Source organism: Silurus meridionalis, chromosome 14, assembly GCF_014805685.1.
Source record: "Silurus meridionalis isolate SWU-2019-XX chromosome 14, ASM1480568v1, whole genome shotgun sequence".
In the NCBI taxonomy this organism is placed as follows: Eukaryota; Metazoa; Chordata; class Actinopteri; order Siluriformes; family Siluridae; genus Silurus; species Silurus meridionalis.
The window spans coordinates 18897829-18922870 of NC_060897.1; the positions used below are offsets into that span (position 1 = coordinate 18897829).

At 40.6% G+C, this 25042-nt stretch overlaps 2 protein-coding genes across 5 annotated transcripts; both read left to right on the forward strand.

The window, feature by feature from the left end:
* Nucleotides 1-746: 746 nt before the first annotated feature.
* LOC124397359 (cohesin subunit SA-1) lies at nucleotides 747-14745 on the forward strand. 4 transcript variants are annotated; one of them, XM_046866937.1, is made up of 32 exons: nucleotides 747-880; nucleotides 2053-2109; nucleotides 2236-2338; nucleotides 2681-2866; nucleotides 3114-3210; nucleotides 3374-3450; nucleotides 3574-3778; nucleotides 3943-4094; nucleotides 4249-4446; nucleotides 4530-4628; nucleotides 4713-4792; nucleotides 5265-5372; nucleotides 5589-5688; nucleotides 6053-6167; nucleotides 6252-6355; nucleotides 6442-6528; nucleotides 6685-6777; nucleotides 7086-7286; nucleotides 8484-8551; nucleotides 8751-8844; nucleotides 9129-9212; nucleotides 9716-9808; nucleotides 10306-10459; nucleotides 10763-10899; nucleotides 11115-11216; nucleotides 11398-11528; nucleotides 11659-11769; nucleotides 11896-12050; nucleotides 12133-12274; nucleotides 12600-12680; nucleotides 14192-14291; nucleotides 14525-14745. In XM_046866937.1, exons 2-32 carry the CDS (start codon nucleotides 2081-2083, stop codon nucleotides 14570-14572), a joined length of 3534 nt encoding a protein of 1177 aa, XP_046722893.1. In that variant the 5' UTR covers nucleotides 747-880; nucleotides 2053-2080; the 3' UTR covers nucleotides 14573-14745. The 4 variants fall into 4 exon arrangements, 3 of the variants coding, with proteins under 3 accessions (XP_046722893.1, XP_046722895.1, XP_046722894.1); XM_046866939.1 differs by having other exon boundaries at nucleotides 8751-8838; XM_046866938.1 differs by having other exon boundaries at nucleotides 797-880; nucleotides 2024-2109.
* Nucleotides 14746-15877: 1132 nt separating this feature from the next.
* mcm7 (minichromosome maintenance complex component 7) lies at nucleotides 15878-23181 on the forward strand. Its single transcript, XM_046866697.1, has 15 exons — nucleotides 15878-16121; nucleotides 17865-17944; nucleotides 18258-18422; nucleotides 18552-18676; nucleotides 18814-18994; nucleotides 19099-19236; nucleotides 19332-19481; nucleotides 19594-19708; nucleotides 19810-19941; nucleotides 20027-20110; nucleotides 20204-20415; nucleotides 20872-21137; nucleotides 21245-21413; nucleotides 22336-22445; nucleotides 22793-23181. Exons 1-15 carry the CDS (start codon nucleotides 16091-16093, stop codon nucleotides 23001-23003), a joined length of 2169 nt encoding a protein of 722 aa, XP_046722653.1. The 5' UTR covers nucleotides 15878-16090; the 3' UTR covers nucleotides 23004-23181.
* The last annotated feature ends 1861 nt before the right edge of the window (nucleotides 23182-25042 follow it).

The window sequence follows — 25042 nt, forward strand, 5'->3', positions numbered from 1 at the left end:
CACCATATTGAACACAAGCAGAGAAAAGATGATGACGATCAGGTGATCAGGAACGTCTCTGTTCTCAGTCATGTTTTACATTCCTCTGTCTCTGCCACGTTAGCCCCAGACTTCTTGTTTCCTTCTGACTTGCTCATTGTTAACTATGTAAACTAGCCTACATCTGTGGTGTGTAGGAGCCAGGAAATTATACACCTGTGGTAGATTGAAAAAGCCACACAATGACAGATATTTTACAAACTGAACTAAAGTAATGAGGCTGGTTTGAAAATGTAAGAAGTAGAAAGTACAGATATTTGTGTAAAAAATGTAAGTGTTAGTAAAAAGTCTACTTAAGTACAGTAACAAAGTATTTGTACTTCATTACTTCCCACCTCTGGACTGCAAGTCTCTGATATAATGATATAATGATAAAGACATGGCGTGAACTAGATATCAACAAGATGTGGTATATATTTTATAATATTGTATATTGTTTATATTTATATTTTAGATAGATATATTTATATATTCATTTAGAATCTATATAAATATAAAACAAGAGGAAAAAGCTCAGTATGGTCAGTAAGTTACACGCCATCTTCTGGAAACTTCTCAATTGGGCGCCAAATGTATGACCTGTAATTGGCGCGCAGTGCCTGGCAGCGTTGCTGGGCAGAACGCCCTAAAGCAACCAATCAGCGCTTTACCCTGTGTTGGTCTCGTCCAATCGGATTAAGTGACGTGTTAACCAATCAGAACGCACAATTTCTTTGAGGCGATTTTTTTTTTTTTTCGCGCGATTGAGGTAAAGTAGCTGAACTCCTGACAGACGTGAGAGCAAGGGTTAACAGGTCCGTGCTGTAAAACCAGTGCTGTATTGAATCAAAATATACTTCTGGTAAGAAAAATCACCACAGTATTCTGTTAGTAACAATAGCTAAATACAAGAATGCAAAATGTGTAGATTTACTACACAGGAACATGTAGCTGTGTTGTAATCCGTCATCTCTCTCTTTCTATTAATTTTAGTTCATGCGCTTTAAATAAACCCAAAAGAGAAATATCATTTTAGAGGTTTGACTATAATTGAAAACATTAGTTAACTTCTCCACAGTTTTAACTTTGATAGTTAGCTGAGAAAAAGCTAACAGTGCTGACTAGCCTAATATGCTCACTATTGATTTTGGCAATAATTTTGGCGAATTTTTTGTTAAAATTATAATTATATTGTATTATTTTCTTCTAATATTATTTTATTAAGCAAAAAAAAAAACTTGCACAAATTTGCAGGCTGTTTGAATGTTTTTCCCAGTCAGAGTATATATATACGGCGGTTATTAAAAAATAATGAACCGACTCATTGATTTAGTTCTCAAGCTTCGTCATTGAATGATTCAGTTTATTTATAATCAGTTATTTAAATAAAAGTTGATTGTGAGTATAATACTTGTGAGTTGGCTGGAGTTTTGTATTTCTTTTCCTTAATAAAATATTGTGTAATGAAATTGGTTCATTCCTTTTTAATAACCTCGTATATATTTCTGACTTAAAAAAAAAATGTGAACAGGATGTGAAGCTTTTATATCTGCAGGAATATATGCTTCTGGCGCTGCTGCCACGTGATTGGCTGATTGGATAATTGTATGAATAAGCATATGTACAGATGTTCTAGTTAAAGTGGCTGGATGAGTGTGTATCAGAGAACAGGGTTATCAGGGATATACTGTGATGTGATTGGACAGTGGAAAAAGCTTAAAGTTGGTAAGTATTACATAATGTGGTGATCAGAAGTGGACAAAGCAGTGATATAAACTATTTTGGTTCTTGTAAAAAATTGTATTACAGTGGTTTAATAGCTGCAAATTATACAAAAATGTAAAAATTATGCATGGTGTAGCCATATTTGTAATTTCCACTTATAGTGGATTGGATTTTTTTTCTCACTAGTTGGACTCCAGTTACTTGATCAGATTGCAAAATTTTTCAAATCTAACGAAGGAAAAATGGTAATGACCCAGATTGTTTTGTCATAAACAATAAGGTAATACAAGCTGTCTTATTTGGATAAAGGGCCGTCATTGTCTCCTCAACTGACAACATGGTGCTGGCAGAGTGTGACCTGGACAGGTAAATAATTAAGTAAGAAGTTTACGGCTTGAAGACTAAAACCATGGTGTCTGTATAACAGCTGGCTTGTGTGTGTGTGTGTGTGTGTGTGTGTGTGTGTGTGTGTGTGTGTGTGTGTGTGTGTAGTTTGAGTCATGAGGAGCCAGATGATCTTTTAGAATCAGATGACAGCTTTGAACCTAACATGAAAACTGCAAAGAGAAAACAGGGACCAGCTCCAGGAGCAACTGTGAGTATAAGTGCTTTTTAACTAAACAGAGGCAAAAAATAGCAACCTAGAGCCTTCTGTACCCCGTATGTGTGTTTCTTTCCGATTGTAAAACTCTACCTCTGAAAACATAGAGTTCTTCTGGAGATTATATGTTGGATAGTACTCAATTGTGCCATGGCTTGCTTGGGTATAGTAAACATAGAGGATTATGGGTATTTTTCTGATTGATGCCATGCTGCTCTGTTCACTGAAAAAGCATTACAGGCTCATTGTCTTTTACACACAGACACTATTGCAAACCTTGTTTGTATTTCGAAAAGTGACTGTTGTGACTAAGCAGTCTGGTCTTCTGTTCTTTAGCTTTCAAAACGACCTAGACTGAAAGCAGGCGCCAGCAGCACCTCTAATTCTTCACTCATTCGCACACCTGGATCTTCGCGCACACCAAAACACACGCTCGTCCCACAACCTGAGAGGGACATGACGGAAACGAGAAAGAGAGGGAGCATTTTTGAGGCTGTGATCTCAGGACGTTCTGCACTGGTGGTGAGAGAAAAGGGAACGTGATAAAAAAATCGGTGTGATTTGGATGACTGACGATGAAAACGTGCCTGGTGCAAGGGAAACTCTTTCATCGAGTTAATTAAAATTATGATTTTTATAATTTATTTACTTTTGCCAGTTCTGTGTGGAATTCTGTTCGTCTTTTATGGATTTTCGTATGCATTGCTAAATGCAAACGAGTTGTGTTGGTAAGATGCTTTGCACTGTATTTTCTAATTGGTTGCTGCAGACTGTTATCGATGATTGGCTGGACGATTATAAACAGGATCAGCAGGAGGGCCTTCTGGAGCTCCTTAATTTTGTTGTTGAGTGCTGTGGATGTAAAGGTAGGTACTCCTTTATCAGACTAGGCACCAGCATATGAAAAACAAGGAGTACAACACAGCAGCACTAGACGTAGTATTAACATTATGCCATCATCGGATGTATGAAAGATGGAGTATCTGAAACCTCTGATAACGTGTATGTGATTTTACTGTCGTGTCTTAGGCATCATAACAAGGGAGATGTTTGACGTCCTGCAGAATGCTGACATCATCAGTCACCTGACCAAAGAGTTTAATGAGGCGAGTTGTGTGTGGTTGAGGGGTGTGGGTAAAGGACAATTTAAATTGAATAAAGGAACCAGATTTGAATCGGAATGTATGTATCTAATATACAAGTCTTAGTCTCTGTTCTCTCTGCTCCAGGACTCTGTAAGTTACCCCCTGGCAGCAGGGGGTTCTCAGGGTCGACGCTTTCACGATGGACTGTGTGAGTGTGTGTATCAGCTGGTGCAGCGCTGCAGAAACAGTCTACTCTATGATGAGTATGTGTTTTCTGCACTGATTGCCTTCCTCACCGGGCTCGCGGATTCGCAGGTCCGAGCCTTCAGACACACCAGCACACTCATTGGTGAGGGTTTTCAGCAGTTTAACTAAAGTTTTAATTCCTATCCCAAAAGACAAACCTCGAACATTCTGGTGGAAAGAATAAAACATAAGGACGGTTGTGTGTGTGTGTGTGTGTGTGTGTGTGTGTGTGTGTGTGTGTGTGTGTGTGTGTGTGTGTGTGTGTAGCTATGCGCCTGATGTCTGCTATAGTGGCGGTGTCTGCAGTGGTGTATGCTCAGACTGACACAACACAAAGACGCTATCAACTGGAGAAAAACAAGAATGCTGCACACAGAGCAAACGAGAGGCTGGAGGAGCTCCAGATCTCCTACAATGAGGTCTCTCTCCAATACACACACTCACAAAATACTCAATGTTTAAACAAGTCTATAAAAGTCTGTAAAAAAAATTTTTTTATCTAGTAATAATTCAGCGGTACGATTATCAGTATACTAAATAAATTACTGTTTTGAACATTGTGTGTGTTTTTAGTTGTTGGAGCAGCAAGAGGAATTGCGCTCTCTGATGAACGGGATCTTTAAAGGAGTGTTTGTTCATCGGTATAGAGACAAAGTTCCAGAGATTCGTGCAGTCTGTATGTTGGAGATGGGGGTGTGGCTTAAAGAAAACCCTGCCTACTTTCTTAATGATGGGCACCTCAAATATCTAGGCTGGATGCTGCATGACAAGGTACACACACACACACACGAACTGCTGAATTACATAAGAAAAGTGTGTAATTATATTAAGTGTTGTTATTTGTGTGTCCACAGCAAGCTAGTGTTCGATTGCAGTGTTTGTTGTCCCTTCAGAAACTGTATGCAGAGCAAAGTTTCATTGGCCGCCTGGAGCTCTTTACCAGTCGGTTTAAGGTATTTGTGTACATTACGGGCTGTTTTAATAATTTTTATTTTGCTCAGTGTGTGTTATCCTTTAGTGGGTGTGTGTGTTTAAAGGAGAGATTGTTAAACATGGTGCTGGATAAAGACCCTGATGTTGCTGTGGAGGCTGTCAGACTTCTGCTGATCATTAAACAGTGAGTGTGTGTTAGTTTGCTTTTGCAACTGCGTGCATGTACTGCAATTTATCAGCATCATCGTAAATTTCAAGAATGATAATGATACAATAAGTGTGTGTTTGGGTCAACCTGGCTTCAGTGCAATTCAACTGTAAACATTTCTTCGATATATATGTATTTATATATTTTTGGGACACAATCTTAAAAAATATTAAATCCTCGTTAATTCATTCAAGAGGCGCATCATGGCATGGCTAATCTTATCATGTTTCTTGTTTTATTCAAACCTGATAAGAATATTTTTTTTTTCTATTTTGCATTCTGTCAGCAATCAGCATTATGTTAAAATGCCCAATAGTAATAGTTTTTCACAGCTGTGAATTGTCTGTCATTTTAAGATTAGGCTCACAGCATTGATATCTAAACATTACAAATATCCAGACAAGGATATAATAACATTGATTTTAATAGCATGTTTGTATTTGAGCAGAAAAACAGATGATGGTCTGTCAGAGGAGGAGTGTGTGCGTGTGTATCCACTAGTGTTTGCTGCACATAGAGGACTTGCTTATGCAGCTGGAGAGTTTTTATACCATGTGTAAGTTTATCACCATCATCATCATTAGAGGTCGTCCGATTAATCAGTTTTGCCGACATATTCAAAAGACCTGAATGCATGTCTTTTCTTGAGGAAAATAAAAAAACACCTGTAGTGTACATTCAAGTGTGTGTGTGTGTGTGTGTGTGTGTGTGTGTGTGTGTGTGTGTGTGTGTGTGTGTGTGTGTGTGTGTGTGTGTGTGTGTGTGTGTGTAGGCTGTGTACTGAAGTGGATAATTTACTAGAAGAAGGGGAAAAGGGGAAGCGCAATGTTATATTTCTCAACCTGCTCACATGCTTCTTTATTCAAAGCAAGGTAACATCAATATTACATCACATACAAAATTTTAGAATGTCTTTCTAGTTTTTCTTTATTTTTTCATCTGTGGAAGACGGTTCTTCCATCTACAAAAAAGCTTAGGATCTCAAACCAAGAACAACCTTTACCCACATCGGTTTCCTTTCAAACAGGGCAATTAATTTCTTTGATAGTTTTATTTTACTAAAAGTATTTTACTTTGACAAGAAAACTAGCATTTCCATAATTTGTGCTGTTTTTTCCATTCATGACCATAAATTAGTCATTTGTAAGGAAGCATGATATACGCAAACTTTGCCATCCTGGTATCTAATGTTCCATATTAAATTCTGTTTGTATTGTTGATGTTTGTGTGTGTCAGTATCATGAACATGCTGCGTACCTGGTGGACAGCCTCTGGTGTGTAGCAATGAAGGAACTTAGAGACTGGGAGACAATGACATCACTGCTGCTTCAGGAAAATGGGGAGGAGCAAGGTATGTCTTTGCAAGTACAAATGTTGAATATGTGTCAGCTATGGAGGATTATTAAGTGTTGGTGTGTGTATGCGTCTGTGTTAGGGCTTAATGATGATGAAGAGGCAGCCTTGATTGAGCTGATGATGTGTGCAGTCAGACAGGCGACAGAGGGAACTCCACCTACAGCTTCGGCCCCTGGGAGAAAGGTAGAAGAAGCAGGGACAGACGAAGGAAACATGAACCTGGCTGATACACTAACTGATGAATCAATGTGCCTCTGTTTGGTTTTTAGAATTTGAAAGGCAAAAAGCAACAAACTCTGGAGAAAAAACGCATCACCAATCACTTCATACCACTGCTGCCTCAGCTCCTCACTAAGGTAAACCGTCACGCCATATGCCTCAATATTTTAAATTATCAAAATAATTGATTCCAACACATGTTTCTGAGATACATCAAGACCCTGACTAGGACAAAGATAAATGAATTATATAATTCTTTGTTAATATTAATTTATAAGTGAAGATATTTTTAGTTCTCTGCAGATGTGGATAAAGTGATTCGTTTGCTCAAAGCTCCTTTGCATTTCGATTTTGAGGCTTATGGCAGCACAGGCCGTCTGGAGAAGGTGAGAACTCACAATGGTTCATTTGTTTACAAACAACAAAAATGCATAAGTCATATCAATGTAAAGAAAAAATTGAATCATTGTGAAAGGATGGAGCAATGGTTATTCGAGTTATATGGAGAATAATATTGGTTGCTAGTGGACATTTCTTGGGTTTCTTGTTATTTTTGGAACAGAATAACAGTAATAAATCTTTAAATCTTCCAGTTAAAAATAATACCTTGAAGAGAAATGTATATATTTAACTATATTCAAGTGTTAGTGAGCCTAAATCTTTCTTTCTCTTTTTCATGGATTGGCTGGCTCAGTATTTGGAGCTGCTGTTATCTCAGGTGTGTGAGATTGTGGAGAAGCATCATGAGGAGTGTGTGCTGGAGGCATGTGTGCGTGTGTTGTGCGTGTTGTGCTGTGACCAGTACACTTTCTCCATGCGTGCCGAAAGAGTCGTCAGCCAGCTACTCGACACAACTGTGGAAAGATTTAACACGCATCTCGCCGATGTTCTGCAGGTAACAAGTTGCAAACCCTGCTATAATGTGCACACACCTTATCGATGTACGCAAAATACACATACACCAACAGAAAATGACTGTAGAGATCCTCATATTGATATGTTTACATGTACACCAAATTGGTTCTAGTTTGGCTTGTACTGTAGTTCACACATTTTATTTCAGTTGAGTCTGGTGGTTAAGTTTGGCAAACCTTTTCGCCATATAGTTTTTTTAATTATTATTTGATTTGATTTGATATAGTATTTATCCCCAGATTTAAAACGTGCTCCACTACCTGCTCTACGCAGCCACTACGAAAGAACATTTTAAACGCACTCTTTGGCCTGATTCTACTCCTCGCCCCTCACTTTTTTCTCCCAGACTTTAGCGGGTGGTGCATCAGTAATAATGGTCCGTGGGAAACGCAATGCTCAGTGTTTAGTTAAATGGACTAACCGAAGCATCGAGGCAAATTAATTTGGCTTAATTCATTTTGATAATCGAATTGCTTAAGTTACTTGAGCCCTACTTGTCTATAAATTACTTTTCACTGCATTTTAACATTTGTTTCCATTATCGTTCTGTGTTTGTTAATGCATACATTTCTTTTTAGTAAACTTGTGTGCTTTTTACCCCTGTGGTCTTGCTAGAGGTTGGCCGATTTTACCTTTTTAAATCAGCACCAATAGTTGATTGCTTGAACTACTGGCTATTAAGGAAAATCCATACTCATATTTATTTTATTTTATTTTATTTTTTTCCCCTGATTCCAATGTCATTAGGGGAGTGGCCTCCAGAGGCAAATCACTGCCACCACATGCCGTTTGTTTTTACACTTGAGATGGAGAGCCGCATGGAGAGCGCTATATTATATTTATTCTTTCTTATTAATGAATATATTCATCCATTTATTTTATTTAGCACTTTTCATGAGTAGGGTTTTTTTTTGGTTTTTTTTTTTTAAATAAAGTTCAGTACCAGTTTCCATGGAGTGATATGTTTGTTTGTTTGTTTTGTTTTTTTTACCCAGTATCCATTTTAAAAGCTTTTAATTGAAAGGCAGACCTCTAGTTCTTGCTAATCTGATTCAAATCTCATTTACACTGAATAATTTAGCGTACTTCATTACTGAGAAGCCACAGTGCCCTCTGTTCTAAAAGTGTCTTTATGATGACGGTTGTCCAACATCATCTAATGGTGTGTGTGATTCAGGGCACAGCTGATGAGGACGATGTGTACAGGGCTGTGTCATCCCTGAGGAGACTGGCCATTTTCAGCAGGTGAGTTTGTGTTTTTTGATACACTGACACAAAACAAAATTTCAGCACAGCAACAATGCTATATGCCAACCGTGTTATGCCAACCGTGTTAATTGGAACAATAAAATCTACATATTTACAGTATTAAAATATTTTTAGCATTGACTGATAGATCTGAAAATACAAGTTATTAGTGCACTATGGAATTTGTGTCTGCCAGCGCAAGAGATCTGACTGGGCTGAAGCTATTTGAGCCTTGCTTCCTCCTGTTAAAGACTGGAGTGGAGTCCAGGGAAGTGGATGCCGAGGTAACGGTACAGTTCAGCTTTGTGATTGGGTGTGAAAATTCACATTTTTTATTATTATTTATTTATTATTGAAATACACTAAATTCTTAATCGGGCCTCAGCCAGGTCCTGTGTATTGCGGTAAGGTGTTTTCTGAGTTGTGTTTGAATGCGTTGACGTGTAGTAGTTTACGGTTATATAGTTAATAATTGTTTATGCAGGTTGTACAGTAATATTATAGTTGTATTAAACAATGGGTGCATTATATTTTAAGTCGAATTGTGTATTTTTATTTCTATTGTTAATTGCAGCTGATGTTGTGTGCACTGAAGTGCGCTGCTTTCCATTTGCTGTGGGTGAAAGTGAAGATCTCACAGACACCTCAACCTGAGAAGGTTCATTATCTCTAAACATTTGTTTCACACAACAAATAAGTCTACTTAAGTCTACTTTCTCAGTCCCAGTAATAGACTATTAAAAAGTCCGGACTATTATTATGCACATTTAAATAATGTGGCTAATATTTTAATAGTTGTATTTTGTTTATTAACTGAATGTGTACTGAGAAGCCGATATTAGTATGATGTTTATAATAAAGTGGCCAGAGTGTGTACATATATACTGTGTTTCTGAATCTGAAAGTAAATAAAGTTTTTCCTGTTTCTGGGTTGATATAAGAATCCTGGTTAACAGCAGCTGTAAATCAGACAACTGGACATATAATCTGCTTCATCAAAATTTTTAGTCTAGTGTTTTGTCCACTGTAGTGATATGACTGATCTTACACTTTGAGTCCAGTGTGTTTTACATGTCTGAGCACAATTGGACATGTTGATTGTTAAATACCTATTAAAGCATTTGTGTTTATTGGCTTTCTCTTTCTGTCTTTCTTTCTCAGGTGGATGTGAAAAATCTGTTAAAGCTGGTTCGTTCGTTTTTTGTGGTGTGCCAGAGTTGCTTATCTCTGAGCAGCAATGTCATCAGGAACCAGGTTCTAAGCAGCCACACACACAAATTTCACACACATTTGATCCTGTTGTGATAAACGGAATAAAATCTCTATATAAGGGGGTGGTAATGATAGACACATCATGTCCTTGGAGGCTCTCTTTTTGATAGGTTTGCATTTAACACAATACATTTAATCATCAACTTTACTATTATTAGCCTATTATCTATTATCTAGGGTGCAATAAACATAAAGCTTAATTAAACCCACACACCCTCTCCTAAAAAAAAAGGAGCTGCTTGTGTCTCGAATGAGTAGAAAAAAAAGATCATATTATATTTCTAATAATCACTGTGGTTTTCACAAGCCATTATGCTGAACAAGTATAAGGCATAAGAATAAGTATTAATTATACGAATAAGGCATACATTAAAACTGAGAGTCACTGTTAGTTCTTCAAAGGGGCGTTAAGAATTTAATTCTCTCTTTTTTTTTTTTTTTTTTTTTTGTCCATTACTTTCCCTGTTTGTCCATCTTAGGCCTTTGAGAGCGTGTGTGATGTGTTGGTGGTGTTTGGACACGGCAAAGGTGATGCTCAGAGTGTGTGCGTTTCTCCTGATGACACACTCCGAGCTGAGATGGCTTCTTTCCTAATGGATTACATATTCACTGATCCTGAGGAAGAGGACATAGGTACACTAACTACTATTGCGTGGCTAAAACCGTCTACCACACAATAATGGTTTTTCAGTTAAATGAAGAGTTTAAAGCAAGGCGGAAAAACTAGCGGTATATCGGCAAGACCGATTAATCTCTAAACCTCTACACGTTATCACACTTATTGTGTGTATGAACATTTTGTAGTGTGTGTTACTTTCTGTTCGTTCTTGATCGTTAACTTTTGCCAGTGTGACTAAGCATTGTATCTGATCAGTATTAGTATCTGTGTGTGTGTGTGTGTATATATGTTATATAAAATACAGTACTTGTGTGTAGATGTGGACGAGGAAGAGGAGCAGAAAATCCTTGCTCTCCAGCGCAGAAGGAATCAGCTGGCAGGTTATTGCAAACTTATCATTTACGGAGTGCTGGAGCTCCGAGCAGCTGCTGATGTCTTCAAACACTACAGCAAGGTTTAAAAATTATTCAAATTGACAATTTCTAAAAAATATTATTTTTCTGTATTTTTGTGTGAGAATTTGCCCTAAATGAAACAGTGATGTGTTGTAATAAATTATTGAATTAATAATAATAAATTGAATTATTTTTAATAAGAGATGCTAACAACAGCATCTGTATTTTTGAAATGGGTGAAATTGGTGTGGTCATGTGACATGTTTGTGTGTAGTTCTACAGAGATTTTGGTGATATAATTAAGGAGACTCTGAGTAAGTCTAAGATTATGAGCCCAGTGGAGAGTGCGAGGACGATCTGCCTCAGCCTGCAGCAGGTGTGTGTTTCTGCAAGTTTGAGCCCTGGAATTATAATTTTGCATCCATGTATTTGTGAATAACTTGGGGTTCACAACTGAACAATGTTGAGAAGCAGTGATGAAGATAATATCCGTTGCGCTTAAATTACCAAATATTATACTGTTGTTAATATTACACACATTGTGTGTGGGTGTGTAGCTGTATTCCTCATTGGGTGATGAGGGTAATGATGAAGAGAGGAAAGACATCAGGGATGTGGCAAAAAAACTGGCAATGAGCTTTGGAATTAATCTTCAACACATCCGCAAACCACTCGTCGCCCTGCACCAGTAAGTGCAAAAACACACACACACACACACACACATACACATCTAATTGTGTGCATAATTGATTTTCAGAATTCTCAATTTTAAAATTTAATTTGCATATGCATTATTGTATGGGTTTTGTTTTGCGTAGGGATGGCATCCGTTTTGCACTGAGAAACACTGATGATCATCCCAATACTAGCTTTCTGGAAATCCTCAGCGAATTCAGCCACAAACTCCTAAAGCAGGACAAGGCACAGCTGTGCGTCTCATGCCAACACTCACTCGATATTAAATGTGAAAGTGGATCATATTTTAGTCAGATCATCATCTTTACTCTAATTATGCTCTACTGAAATCTGCCCAATCTTCCTCTGTTTTGCTGCAGATCGGATTACCTGCACAGTGTGTGCAAGAGTGTGTGTGTGAGTGTAAACACCGAGTATGTGAGCATGTACGAGCGCTCGCTACGCTCGGGATCCAGAGAGCCACCTGTTGCCTCTTCACCACACACACCAGCCAAGAGATGCAGAACCACACAGAGTATATATACACACACACACACACACAGTGATTTTGGTTTTATCATGCTTATGCATTATAGTGTGATTGTGTGTGTGATTAGGTTCAATGAGTAGTGGTTTTGACACTCCGGCTCTCACCTCCACGGTCATACAGAGCCGAGTTACGCGCACACACCAGCAATCTTTGCCTCCGTCCACAGAATTCAGCTCAGATCAGGCATCAGATGATGACTTTGTAGAGGGGTAACATCTGTCTTTCTATCCCGTTTGTCTCTATCCATCTGTTGGTTTGTCAATCCTATGGTCTACGTAAAACATGAGTGTGCAAACTTTTTCATTACAGCAGCTGTATAGTAGCATTACAGCAGGTTCCTTAGAAATTAAAAATTTTCCATGAATGTTTTTTTTGTTTTTTTATATAAACCAACATGATTAAAATCATGTGTATTTCCTTATTGGTGCAGCTCTGACATTGTCAACCTCTCATTCATTCCTACTGTGTGTGTGTGTGTGTGTGTGTGTGTGTGTGTGTGTGTGTGTGTGTGTGTGTGTGTGTGTGTGTGTGTAGGAGTGTACAGAGGAAGCTGATGTCTAGCAGGAGGGAGCAGGAGAGTTCTGAACACAGCGACGTACAGTCTCAGCTCCACAGGTATGTGAACAGTGCGACAAGTTCAGTAACATTGGACGCTCCCAGTATTAGCAGCATGATGTATTTATTTGTATATCAGCAGTATATATTTGTTCGGCTGTCTCTCACAACCTGTTTGCATGGGTCTAAGTTTGGATCCTGATTCGATTCTCGCCAAATGCAACTATGTTAAGCTGGATCACAGTCTGATGTTTACCTCGTTTTCCAAACGAGCTCCATCTCTGAGCCAGTTCCAAAGGGGGATGTTTTCAGCCGTAGATAACATCAACTGACTGTATAAGACTATAGAAAGGACATGACTCATCATCACCCTCTGGTTCTCATGGCAGTTCTCCCTCTCCGGTGTTTTGTACTCTTTTAAGATTTATAATCACACTCTTGATATCACCCAAATGAGGATGGGTTCCCCTTTTGAGTCTGATTCCTCTCAAGGGTTCTTCCTTATAACATAAGGGAGTTTTTCCTTGCCACGGTCACCCCAGGCTGCTCATCAGGGATAAATACACACATCATTCCCTTTAATTCTTAAATTCTGTAAAAGTGCTTTGAGACATTGTGAAAAGTGCTATAGAAATAAACTTGAACTAGATATGTCTTACAAATGTGACCTATTTGTTCATGGATCTAGAATGAGCTTTGAGATGCAGCATGTGAAGGGTGGGTTACATCAGGTTAAGTTGTTTTGTATTTCTCTCTCTCTCTCTCTATAAATGATATTTATTTAAGAACTGCTAGAAAAGGCTACAGTCTTCTTTACTATTGAAGTGTGTTTGGCTGCCATTCTGAGTGAGAATGTGTGAAAGAAAGCATTCAGCACCACAGCTAAATCCCTCTGCCCTGTGAAAAACTGAAAATAAGGGGGTGTTATGCCAATGTTGTTTTTAAAACCTATGCATAACTCCCTTATTTTATTTTATTTTTATTATTTTTATCTATTTCAATCTTGGGATTTGGTGGTGTTAGTGACATTTGTAGCATTTGGCAGACGCCCTTATCCAGAGTGACTTACAACTGAGCAGGGGAGGGTCAAGGGCCTTGCTCAAGGGCCCAGCAGTGGCAGCTTGGTGGAGATTTGAATGTGTGAACTTCTGATCCAAAGTCCATCCATCATTCATGCTTTGACAGTAACTTTCCTATTGTTTATGCAGTATCTTTAGATTTTATATATATAATCTAAAGATGTCATCCCTTTGAATTAATCATGCAATAATATTCTTTTCACCTCCGAAGAGTAATGTCTAAGTTATTCATTTCTATAGAATGATTAGCACCAGTTCTACAGGATTTTGAAGATTATTGCTTTAACTGCAGCATGTTGTGGGCTAGTATGGCCATTTCCCAAGTCATGGGCATTGTTATAGGATCTGTTAACTGTATAGGATCTGTTAAGTTTTATAAATTGAGGTGAAAATATAATAGTTGACAAATCTGAACACCATCTGCTGAAGGTGGTGTATCTTATCTTTGTTAGGTGTTTAATAGTAGTTTATTTGTGCTGTGTGTTTGTCCAGGCTCTCTCTGATTGAGGAAGACTTTGAGGAGGAGGAGGAACCTGACATAGAGGACTATGATGATGATGAAGACTCAGATGGTGTTGGTGCTGTTTCTCTGGTGAGAAGAAAACAAATCTATGATTGGGTGTGTTTGTTTAGCTGAGCATGCGGATTTGTACTTTATATTTACAACTGTTAAGTCCTTAAAATAAGCTCTCGCTCCCCCTCTCTCTGGCGCCGCACTAGTGGCAGCCTGATGCAGTAGCGTCCACACCATCATGGTGTGTTTTTCCATTATTTCCCTTTGGGATTAATAAAGTTAATAGCTCTTTCTCGCTCTGTCTCCTGCAGCCATCAACACGCCACTCCACAAGTTACCTGGAAGAGCTGTTCGAGTGAGAAATCCACAACCTCGCACACTTCTTTACTATGAGACCACAACTGTTTGTTAGAGCTGTTTCTTTTTGAGTGTTAAATTTTGAGTTCTTCAAAACACATATTCACTGTACATGATAATGACTGTTGTCATTAGTTAAAAATTGCTTATGGCTTAAATAAAGATGTATAAAATATCCGTTGGCTCAGACCTTGAAATCCAGATTGAGTAAAAAAAATTACAGTGGACACTAAGCTTCACCCCGTCTTGCCCAAAAATAAAATTCTTCAGAAGCATGTCTGGGGTGAAAGGACCTCAAGAGGAACAGGAAGTTGGCTCAAACTAAAGTCACGCTGACGTCTACCTGTGGGGGTGTAAACATCTGCTGGGGTTTTTGTACAATAAAATTAAGTGAGGTTACAGACAAACTACAGCAAAACCATTAAGAGAATATGAAATAAGGGAATAATATCAATAATGAGTCAAAAAGGTTAATTATTTACATGTGCAGAAAGTATATATAGGATTAGGTACTTTTTTTTTTTTTTAAAAGATTGTATGTATATATTACAGTAGGTGTGCAAAAATACGTAGTGTGCAAGTAAAAAAATAAATACTAGAAAGAAAAAAAAAAAAGAAAATTAGGCAAATTCCATTTGACAATAAACTTCCTGCTGGTATTAACTCGTTAATGCCATTTATTTGTGCTTTCCATCAGTTTATCTTTTCAATATTTATATTCAGGTGATGGGCAGTAATAAAGCACTCTGAACTCATTCATAGGATAGCAAACGCTTCTCAAGGTTTCAATTTTATTTTACAAAGAGTTTTACACAGTTCCCCAGTTAATAGTCGTTAGTGGATGAGTTTCCCATACTGGCCAACAAACATGTACATACACAATATTGCAGGCCATTTAAATAGTTTTCTAATGTGTTTAGGCAGTAGTAGTATATCACAAAATTAAACGACTTTTCAATAATCCGATAACCTGTTGAAACGCCTGAAGCTTTTTAAATGGTTCTTCGGTTCTTATCTAAACACAGATCTTTGATAATAGATACTGGGCGCCGCCATTTTAATTTCGGCTTTAAAGCTCCACGCTCGCGCGTTCCAACCCTTTTGTTCCGGCAGCCATTTTGGCGCGCTTCTGAGCAAACGATGCGATTGGGCACCGCTGTCACGTGACGCGTTGCGTCCCTCTCGATTTTCGCGCCACGAAAAAATCCCGCCCACTAAAACCCAGACCGGCGTGTTTTCATTGGTTCCGACTGCGGGCATCCGGGCGTTTTCATTGGTCTGGGGCGCAGGCTGTCCGCTGTTCTCATTGGCGGAGAGTGGGAGAAGACTCGCGCCAGTTTTCGCAGTACTCCTTGCTTAAGAGAAGCGCGTGGATCCGGGCGAAGGAAAAGGGAGATTATATATTTATTTATATATATATAATTATTTTTTAAAGCAGTGAACGCGTTTAGGGCTGATTTGTGCCACATCCTGTGTGGATTTTAAGTGCTCAGGTGTCTGAATCTTGTTTTCGGTTAAAAATGGCACCGAAGGACTACGCGTCGGAGAAAGGTGAGTGAGTTCAGGAGCTCACAAGTTGCTCCATTTTTATAGTTGAGCCGAGATTAGTCAGTGCCAATTTGCTTTATGGTAGTTTTATAATACGGACGTTGAAATGCGTCTCGATTTAATGTTGTTTGTGTGTTGGAGCAGATCAGGCAGTAGTCGATTGATGAACATTTCTCTCTCGACTGCATTTCACTGCACCGGGTTGCAGTAACTCGGCGCTTTCACCATAAAGGCCATTGTTAGCTTTTCTGCTAATAAACACAGCGCCTTTAAAGAACCTAAACGCAAACACACTTTATTTCTTTTTGTAACTTTCCGATCTCTGTGTAACATGTCGTGCATCCTACATACATCAATTATTAATTAAACCCCGAACAATCCAAAGTTTGGTCTCTCCCATCCCGTGCGCTGTGAGTTATCCTGTAAAGAACCCGGATGGAGGGGCTGGACTAAAGGTACCCGGATGGACCTCCTAAAACAAAGAGCGGGGAGAGCGCGTGCTCAACCGTGTAAACAGTGCTCACGAGCTGCGCCTGCACCTTCCTGGAAATGCGTTTATACAACAGCGCGTTTTAAAAAATACATTATTTAATCATACACTTTTTAACGAACACGAAAATAAACCTCCATGTTGAAGGAAAATGCGGGTTTCGATTAAATCCCGAGCCGCACTGTGGAGGAAATTGTGATGCTTTGGCTCCGTCTCAGAGCAGTTTTAGTGCACTAGGTAGGGGCCGTGTATTAGCGTGTTTTCGGGCCGTTGTAGCGCACTATGTGTTGCGGTGGTGTGGCGTTTGGGACACGGTCGCACTAATGGGGGGGGAGCCGTGACGCAGCCGGAGCTTCATCTCCCCTCCCCCAAGTGTTCAGAGTCCGCGCGCGGTGTTCTTTGTCCCTCCAGTTATTAAAACCGGGTCGGAAAAAACGCTCCCGGGTGTTTGTTTGCGGCGAGGCGTATGTTTGTGTGCGTGCGTTTAATTTTGTGCAAATCTGTTATTACGGATTGATGGGGCACTATTTGAAGCGTCGCGCATCTGCGCGTGCGCACGGCGGAAGTAGACGCCTGCGTTACGGGGCTCGGCCAGCCATGTGCTCCTTTGTTTACAAAAACAGCGAAGTTGTGTGTACATTCACGATGCAGCGAGTAACGGGCTACAGACCTGCGGCTCACCGACTAATCCACCTCATCCTCTAATTTCCCAGCAGCGGGACAATCTCTGGATGCTGGTTTGTACAAAATCAGCCAAATCTGAGCTCTTTGTAGGTGTATGTATATATTGTTATTAGCTTTTAAAAGATGGCTGAGAGTAAGGCGGTGCTTAACTCTTTGAAGTGTGTGAATTCCTAAAAAAAGGTTTAAAATTCATCTTTAAAAATAAAAATTAATTATATATCTGTACTATCGGTATAATCTTATTATTAATAATGTATTTGGTTTGTCTCGTGCCCGAGTGTGCGTAATCTACAGTGATTGTATATTTATGTATATATTTTATTTCGATTATAAATGGCTGAGGGATTTTGGTGTTTGTGTACTACACTTTGTTGTTACTTCCTCTGCAGGGGGAGGGGGGTGGGGGGGATTGTGCTTGGCGGGGTCACGTGACTCACTGTTTGTCAACGGACGGGCTCGCGCAGTGCAGGTTTTGTGTCCCGCGCGCGCTCTCGCCCACCAGAGGCCCCGCCTACTCCTGCATGACGACTCCAAAGTTTGATTGTTTTTTTGTTGTTGTTGTTTTTTTGCAGAAAAATGTAAGCGCTTCCTGCAGGAGTTCTACACTGAAGATGACTCTGGGAAGAAGGTCTTTAAGTATGGCTCTCAGCTGGTGAGAACATTTGCTAATATTTTGTTACATTTGAGATAAATGTTGGCGAATAAAACACAAATGGTGTGGGTGATGCACACACAGAAAGCCGTACACAGTCTTTAAGCTGAACGCAGGTATTATCCTGCCTTTTATATATAGTGTTTTACAAAGCTAGATTTAAGTTTCATGTTACTCGTCATACACACACACACAAATACTGTTGGATGTGCATTATGGGAGCATTAACAAATTTGGGGTAGACAAACCATTTGGTATCAAGCCTTGGTGTGTTTCTTCTCTTACACAATGCCTTATTCTTCCCCTTTTGTAGGTATCCTTGGCTCACAGAGAGCAGGTGGCATTGGTGGTGGATCTGGACGACGTCGCAGAAGAGGAGCCGGAGTTGGTAGAGAGCATTTGCGAGAATACCAAGCGATACATCGGGTTGTTCTCTGATTCTGTGTATGAGTTGCTGCCCGAGTACAGAGAGCGCGAGGTACACACACGTACATACACACATACGTGTGCACAAGACCGCATTGCTTGGGTGCCCGAAATCACCCCAGTGTGCGATGTATGTCTGAAACTGTACATTTAGGGCTTCTTTTTGTGTGCCTAATGTCAGGTGGTGGCTAAAGATGCACTTGACGTTTACATCGAGCATCGCTTGATGATGGAGGGAAGAGGTCGGGACCCTGCAGACATGCGTGATCCCAAGAACCAATACCCTGCTGAGCTTATGAGAAGATTGTGAGTGTGTGTTTGGTGCTGTGTACATCAATGAATATATTAATTTTATTTGTTCTACACAAATATGACCGGGGTGAAACATGCCACCTGTTAACAAGTTATATACGATTTCTCTGCCATGTCCGTCCTCCCCTCAGCGAGCTGTATTTTCGTCCTCCGTCCGCCGCCAAGCTAAAGGTCATCAGGGATGTTAAAGCGGAGTCCATCGGAAAGCTCGTGACAGTTCGAGGCATCGTTACCAGGGCATCCGAGGTCAAACCCATGATGACCGTTGCCACCTATACATGTGACCAGTGTGGTGCGGAGACTTACCAACCGGTATGATGATTGAAAACGAGCGCAATATCCCCCAGTTATCTCATAAATATACTATGGGTTGTATTAAAATGCGTATAGCTAATAACGTTTTTCTTTTGCGACAGATCGCATCTCAGAGCTTCACGCCACTGATCATGTGTCCAAGTCAGGAGTGTGTGACCAATAGATCCGGAGGCCGTTTGTACCTTCAGACGCGGGGTTCAAAGTTTGTCAAGTTCCAGGAGCTGCGCATCCAGGAGCATGTAAGCAAGTTGCAAAAATCGTATTTCGATCTGTTTGGTGACTATATAATTGATCGAGTTTGTACGTTCTTTGCTTCCTTGATGCACGTGTCCAGAGCGAGCAGGTGCCCGTCGGGAATATTCCACGCAGCATGACCGTGTCGGTGCGTGGCGAGAACACGCGTGCAGCTCAGCCTGGAGATCACGTGACCATCTCGGGAGTTTTTCTTCCTCTGCTGCGAACTGGATTCAGACAGGCTGTACAGGTATGCACACGCACCTGTCTTCTATTCAGACAAATGCACATGCCATGTGTTGAAAACGATATTCCCTGCACAGGTTTTTTTTATTCCCTCAGCACGCTTATTTGTGTTTCAGGGGCTGTTATCAGAGACCTATCTGGAGGCGCACTCGATCACTCTGATGAATAAGACCGAGGATGATGAACTTGGGCTGGAGGAGCTTACAGATGATGAGCTCCGGCAGATCACAGGTATGTAGAATGGAGACGTGAGGATCGGCTCGCGAAATCACAGCTGGACATGTTTTCCCGTGCTGATGTTTATTGATCGCAATGTTCTGTGTTTGGTGTAGAGGAAGACTTCTACGAGAAACTGGCAGGTTCGATTGCGCCAGAGATCTACGGTCACGAGGACGTGAAGAAGGCGCTGCTGTTGCTGCTTGTAGGTGGAGTTGAGCAGAACCCACGTGGCATGAAGATCAGAGGTGTGTACATTCTGTTCTTTCTTCAGAAAACGTTTAACGACACAGAACTGCATGGGCTTGAACGTTTAGTGTGTTTTGGTTGTAGGTAATATTAACATCTGTCTGATGGGAGATCCCGGAGTGGCCAAATCTCAGCTGCTGTCATATATCGATCGCCTGGCACCACGCAGTGAGTACACTCTTCAACACCAGTTTTATTTACAGAATATCAATGTTTTTTCAAAGGAATCTAATGGTGAGTGTGATTATTTCCTCTCTCTAGGTCAGTACACCACTGGGCGTGGTTCCTCAGGTGTGGGCTTGACCGCAGCAGTAATGCGTGATCCTGTTACGGGGGAGATGACGTTGGAGGGTGGAGCTCTAGTGTTGGCCGATCTGGGCGTGTGCTGCATCGACGAGTTCGATAAGATGGCTGATGCGGATCGAACCGCCATTCACGAGGTTATGGAGCAGCAGACCATCTCCATTGCCAAGGTAACATTTGTGACAAGATATCATGTTGACCATGAAAAAAAATTGGTGATGGCAAGCCAACGGCTTCTAAGGATCAGATTTTTGCACATCACGACTTCGAGTTCTTTGTTATTGGTGCCAACCAATAGGTCCTCAGAGCTTATATACAGAGATGCCATGCTACTTTATTTTATTTATTCATCACTGTTGATTATTTAAACAATTATCTGGAAGTTTTATATACTAGGTACTACGTTAACACATTTTAATACAGCGTAAATCATTCGTCGTGCAAGTAAAGCGGAAATGCGGTAACGGTGGCTAAAGCTGTGTTTTGATTTATAGGCATTTTCCAATTAACGGTGTGTAGTGTCTGTGTGGTCTGCGATTATATTCGTTGGAATGAAAATTAATCTAAATAATTTACCCAACATATTTCTCCTCTTATGCGGTTCTTTTTCTGTGCGTGTGTTGCAGGCAGGGATAATGACGTCTCTGAACGCGCGCTGCTCGATCTTGGCAGCGGCGAATCCTGCGTTTGGCCGCTACAACCCACGAAAAAGCATCGAGCAAAACATCCAGCTTCCGGCGGCACTCCTGTCACGTTTCGACCTCCTTTGGCTCATCCAGGACAAACCAGACACCCAGAAAGACCTGCAGCTCGCACAGCACATTACGCACGTCCACCAGCACTGCAAACAGCCCCCCATGCACTATACACCTATCGACATGAAGCTCATGAGGTACACACGCAAGCTTCTAACGTCTTTCGTTCATACTTTTATCTGTTTACTGTCATGGGCCGTCCCCTTGTTTTACCACATCTCCGTTTTTTTTCCATCCGGTTTAGACGATATATCGGCAAGTGTAAGAGTAAGCAGCCCGTTATCCCCGAAGGCCTGAGGGATTACATCACGGCTGCGTATGTTGAGATGAGGAAGGAAGCACGAGTCAGCAAGGACACCACGTTTACCTCCGCTCGCACTTTACTGTCCATTCTGCGCCTGTCCACAGCCTTGGTACATACATGTGTACACACAGTTCCCTTTTTTATGTTTTTATGCGGTCACACCCTCTCTGGTTCGAGTTAATGGTTCGTGTGTGATAAAGTGCTTACAGTGCAGGTAGTGTGTCTCTGTTCTACTGCATTGTGGGCACTTCTGTCTTACACCAGCCGTGTCACTGTAACACGCCCACCATGGATTATCGGACTCGACTGTCCATGTGGGGAAAGTATGGTTTTATTGGTATTTAGTTGACTGTACAATTAGTGATTTCTGCACATGTCACACTTCATATTTCCAATGCAATGCAGAATAATTGGGTATGGATATTTTATACCAGTGTTTTTGGTGAATTATTATTTTTCTGTCCTCAGTAATGTCCATATTGATTAAAGCATTATTTAATGCAGGACTAGGAGTCATGACTTCTCGGTCTGTGAGGCTGGGTGTTAAAAGTGCTGTTTGTGCAGGTAGCTAAACACAAGCCCTACTGCAGAGCCAGCACTTCACACACACGGCTGCGCAACACACGCGTCAAAGCAAGAACGTTTCGATTGAGCAGCAGCTAGCAATTTTGACCAGCAGATGGAGCCACGCGCGTTCTCCACACTCTGGTTGTCGCGGCAGTGGTCAGCTTTGCGGGGTCGGCATTCAGCCTTGATCACTCGCCGCTGTGCAAACCCATGCAAAACTGACTACACCTCGAATCAAACGTATTTTGGGGGTGGAGCTTGGAAGCAGCACGAGGCCAATAGAGAGAGTAGCTGGTGTTGAGAGGCGGAGACTTGGGCAATTGCTGGATTTTCCATAAGGCATTGCACTTGTCTCGGTCTGACAGTGCCGGCACAACTCGCTGTGGAGCACCTCAACGGTTAACGCTTGTGTAACGGATGGTGTGTGTTTCACCGAGACTAATTGTGTGAGGTGTGGGTTGCAGGCACGTCTACGTATGGTGCAAGTGGTAGAGAAGGAGGACGTAAACGAAGCGATGAGGTTGATGGAGATGAGCAAAGACTCGCTGCAGCCCGACAAATCAACAACCACCAGGTAAAAGACGAGATGACTTTTGTTTAGAGTAATGCCTAAATATATGAAGTACACTGTGAGAAAAGAGATCCATCAAATCATTTGTTGTTGTTTTTTACTTTATGGGCTTTGCCACCAAACCATGTTCTACACTAAAATCATTCAACGAGGTCAGAACCTCCGAGAAAATGGATCTGGTAGAATTTGTTTTTGGACTGAGATTCCAGCGGTATGGTCAGACACAGTGTAGCATTAGATCATGCAAGAAATGGGTCTCCTCAACAGCACAACAGTAGTGATGGTGTCTGGAGGGATTGGTACTAGTTTGGGATTAGTCGTAACTCAACGTCTTTTTTTTGCGCCTCCAGGTCCCAGCGTCCTGCCGACGTGATCTTTTCCCTGGTGCGCGAGTTGGTGTCCGAAGGCGGGAAGGTCCGGGCGGTGCGCATGGCCGATGCCGAACACCGCTGTGTGTCGCGCGGTTTCACTCCGGCCCAGTTTAACGCTGCACTTCAGGAGTACGAAGAGCTCAACGTGTGGCAGATTAACAACACCCGCTCACGTATCACCTTCGTCTGATTCACACGCATACGCTTCTTCAGTCACACGATCCGTGTGTTCTCTTCTTAATTGGCTGTGGCTTATTAGCATATTGCTATCGGACATTTGTTATAGCCTTCCTGTTCATGAGCTAATGTTGAGTTTGTTTTATTCTGTACATATTTCTCCCTTAATAAAGCTTTGCACATAGATCTGACGCCAGCCTGTATGTTTGTGCAGGAATCATCGTCAGTCAACAAATCACATTCTGCTGATCTTCTGTGTATACGCATGGTTTCAACCAGGACAGAGAGAGAATTCATGTGCTTTATGTACTGCACTGTTGGGATGCTGTTGATACATGGATAGAAATAAGGGGGATGCAAATATCTCCTGAGTCAGACTATCATCTATCACTGTATATGGCTAAATAACCTTTTTATCGTTTAGTTACGTTAGCAAATCGCCTGTATTATTGTTTCTGCAGTGTTAGTGCTGTTTGTTTGTTGTACTAGTAGCGTCCTATAGGTAAATAAGTGAGTGCAAAAAGGGTTATTTGACCGACCTTTGACCATTTTGGATCAATTCCAATATCAAATCAGTTCACGTGGTGGTTACAATGATGATGATTGACATGATTCCTGTTAATGGGTGGATGAACTGGTGGACAGATGGAGAACATGGAAACAAATTCCTTGTTCTGTTAAAAATGAAAATATTTAGCCAAAATATGTAATAGCAAAACCATTGTTTATTTTAAATGTACCCAGAACAAAGTAAAACATATATATTCAAAACAAAGATTTCTCAGCTAAAACTATAATCATATTCTGGTTTATAATAATGCTATAAATAAAATACAATACCACAATAAAACCCAAGTGTTTTCCAACCCGGTCACCTCACAAGTGTTATGTAATACTTCGATTGATGTCTTGGATGTTATTTGCTACAATACATCATTTATTTAATAATGAATTTATTTAGTCTTATGTACTCTTTCAGTAATAATAAAGTCTCTTATTCTCACACACGATCATCATTAGGCTGGACCCAAGAACCAAAGCAGACCTATCAGCAGCAGTAGAAACGTTAGGTGTGGCCAAATCAGCAATCTCGTACCTTCTTAAGAAGAGGGACTGGCATCTTAACAACGGATAGTCAAACATTCTTTCCTTGGTGAAGAGAAACCACGTTACAAAATCTAGTCATCAAAACATTTGAGGAGGTGGGCATATCCTTGTCCGAGTCTTCAAAGCAAGGGATACTCTCACCAATATAAATACAGAGTTGAATTCAAGATGAAAACCACTGTGAAGAGAATATAATGTACAGATTAGACTTCTGTAACAAGATTTTTTAAGACAGATGAATCCATGTAAAATTTGTACTGGAATTACAGGAAGAGAAAATGGATTAAGAAAGGAAAGGCTTATGATACAAAGCATACCATTTCATCTTTTAAACATGCTAGAGGCAGTGTTAAGTCATGGGCATGTACCGCTGCCAATGGAACTGAGGTTAAATTTGAGTTAAATTTTCTGCTCAAGTTCAGTCAAATGCAGCAGTATTATAGGATGTAGGGTAAGGAGGCCTGGGTTACTTCCAAATTCATCCCAAAGGTGCTCAATAGGGTTGAGGTCAGAGCTCTATAGCAGGTGGTGCTTCGTAGTACATACTGTATGTTTGTCTGATTACAATCCAAGCTGCTTTTCACTTACTGAAGACTACACTGATGCTAGAAACACTCACAAAAAAAAACAGCTAAAGTAAAGACTTGGCAAAGCAAAGCCTGGAATGAAGTATAAAACTGTCTCTCATGCAGGTGTTACATGTAAAGTGCACGTTTTAAATCCTATTCACTTATCTATTCAAGTGCTGCATGCTTTGTCAGGACTCTCTAGTTTAAGATGAAACACATAAAATGCACACACACAAAACGCACACACCTGCATATCGTTTGTGTGGGTTGCACATGGCAGGGCAAGCGTTGTGTCCCAAACTGCACTGCAGAATATGCAACATAGTGTAAAATGCTATAATGTATTATAAACACCTACATTTTCCGACCATATGTG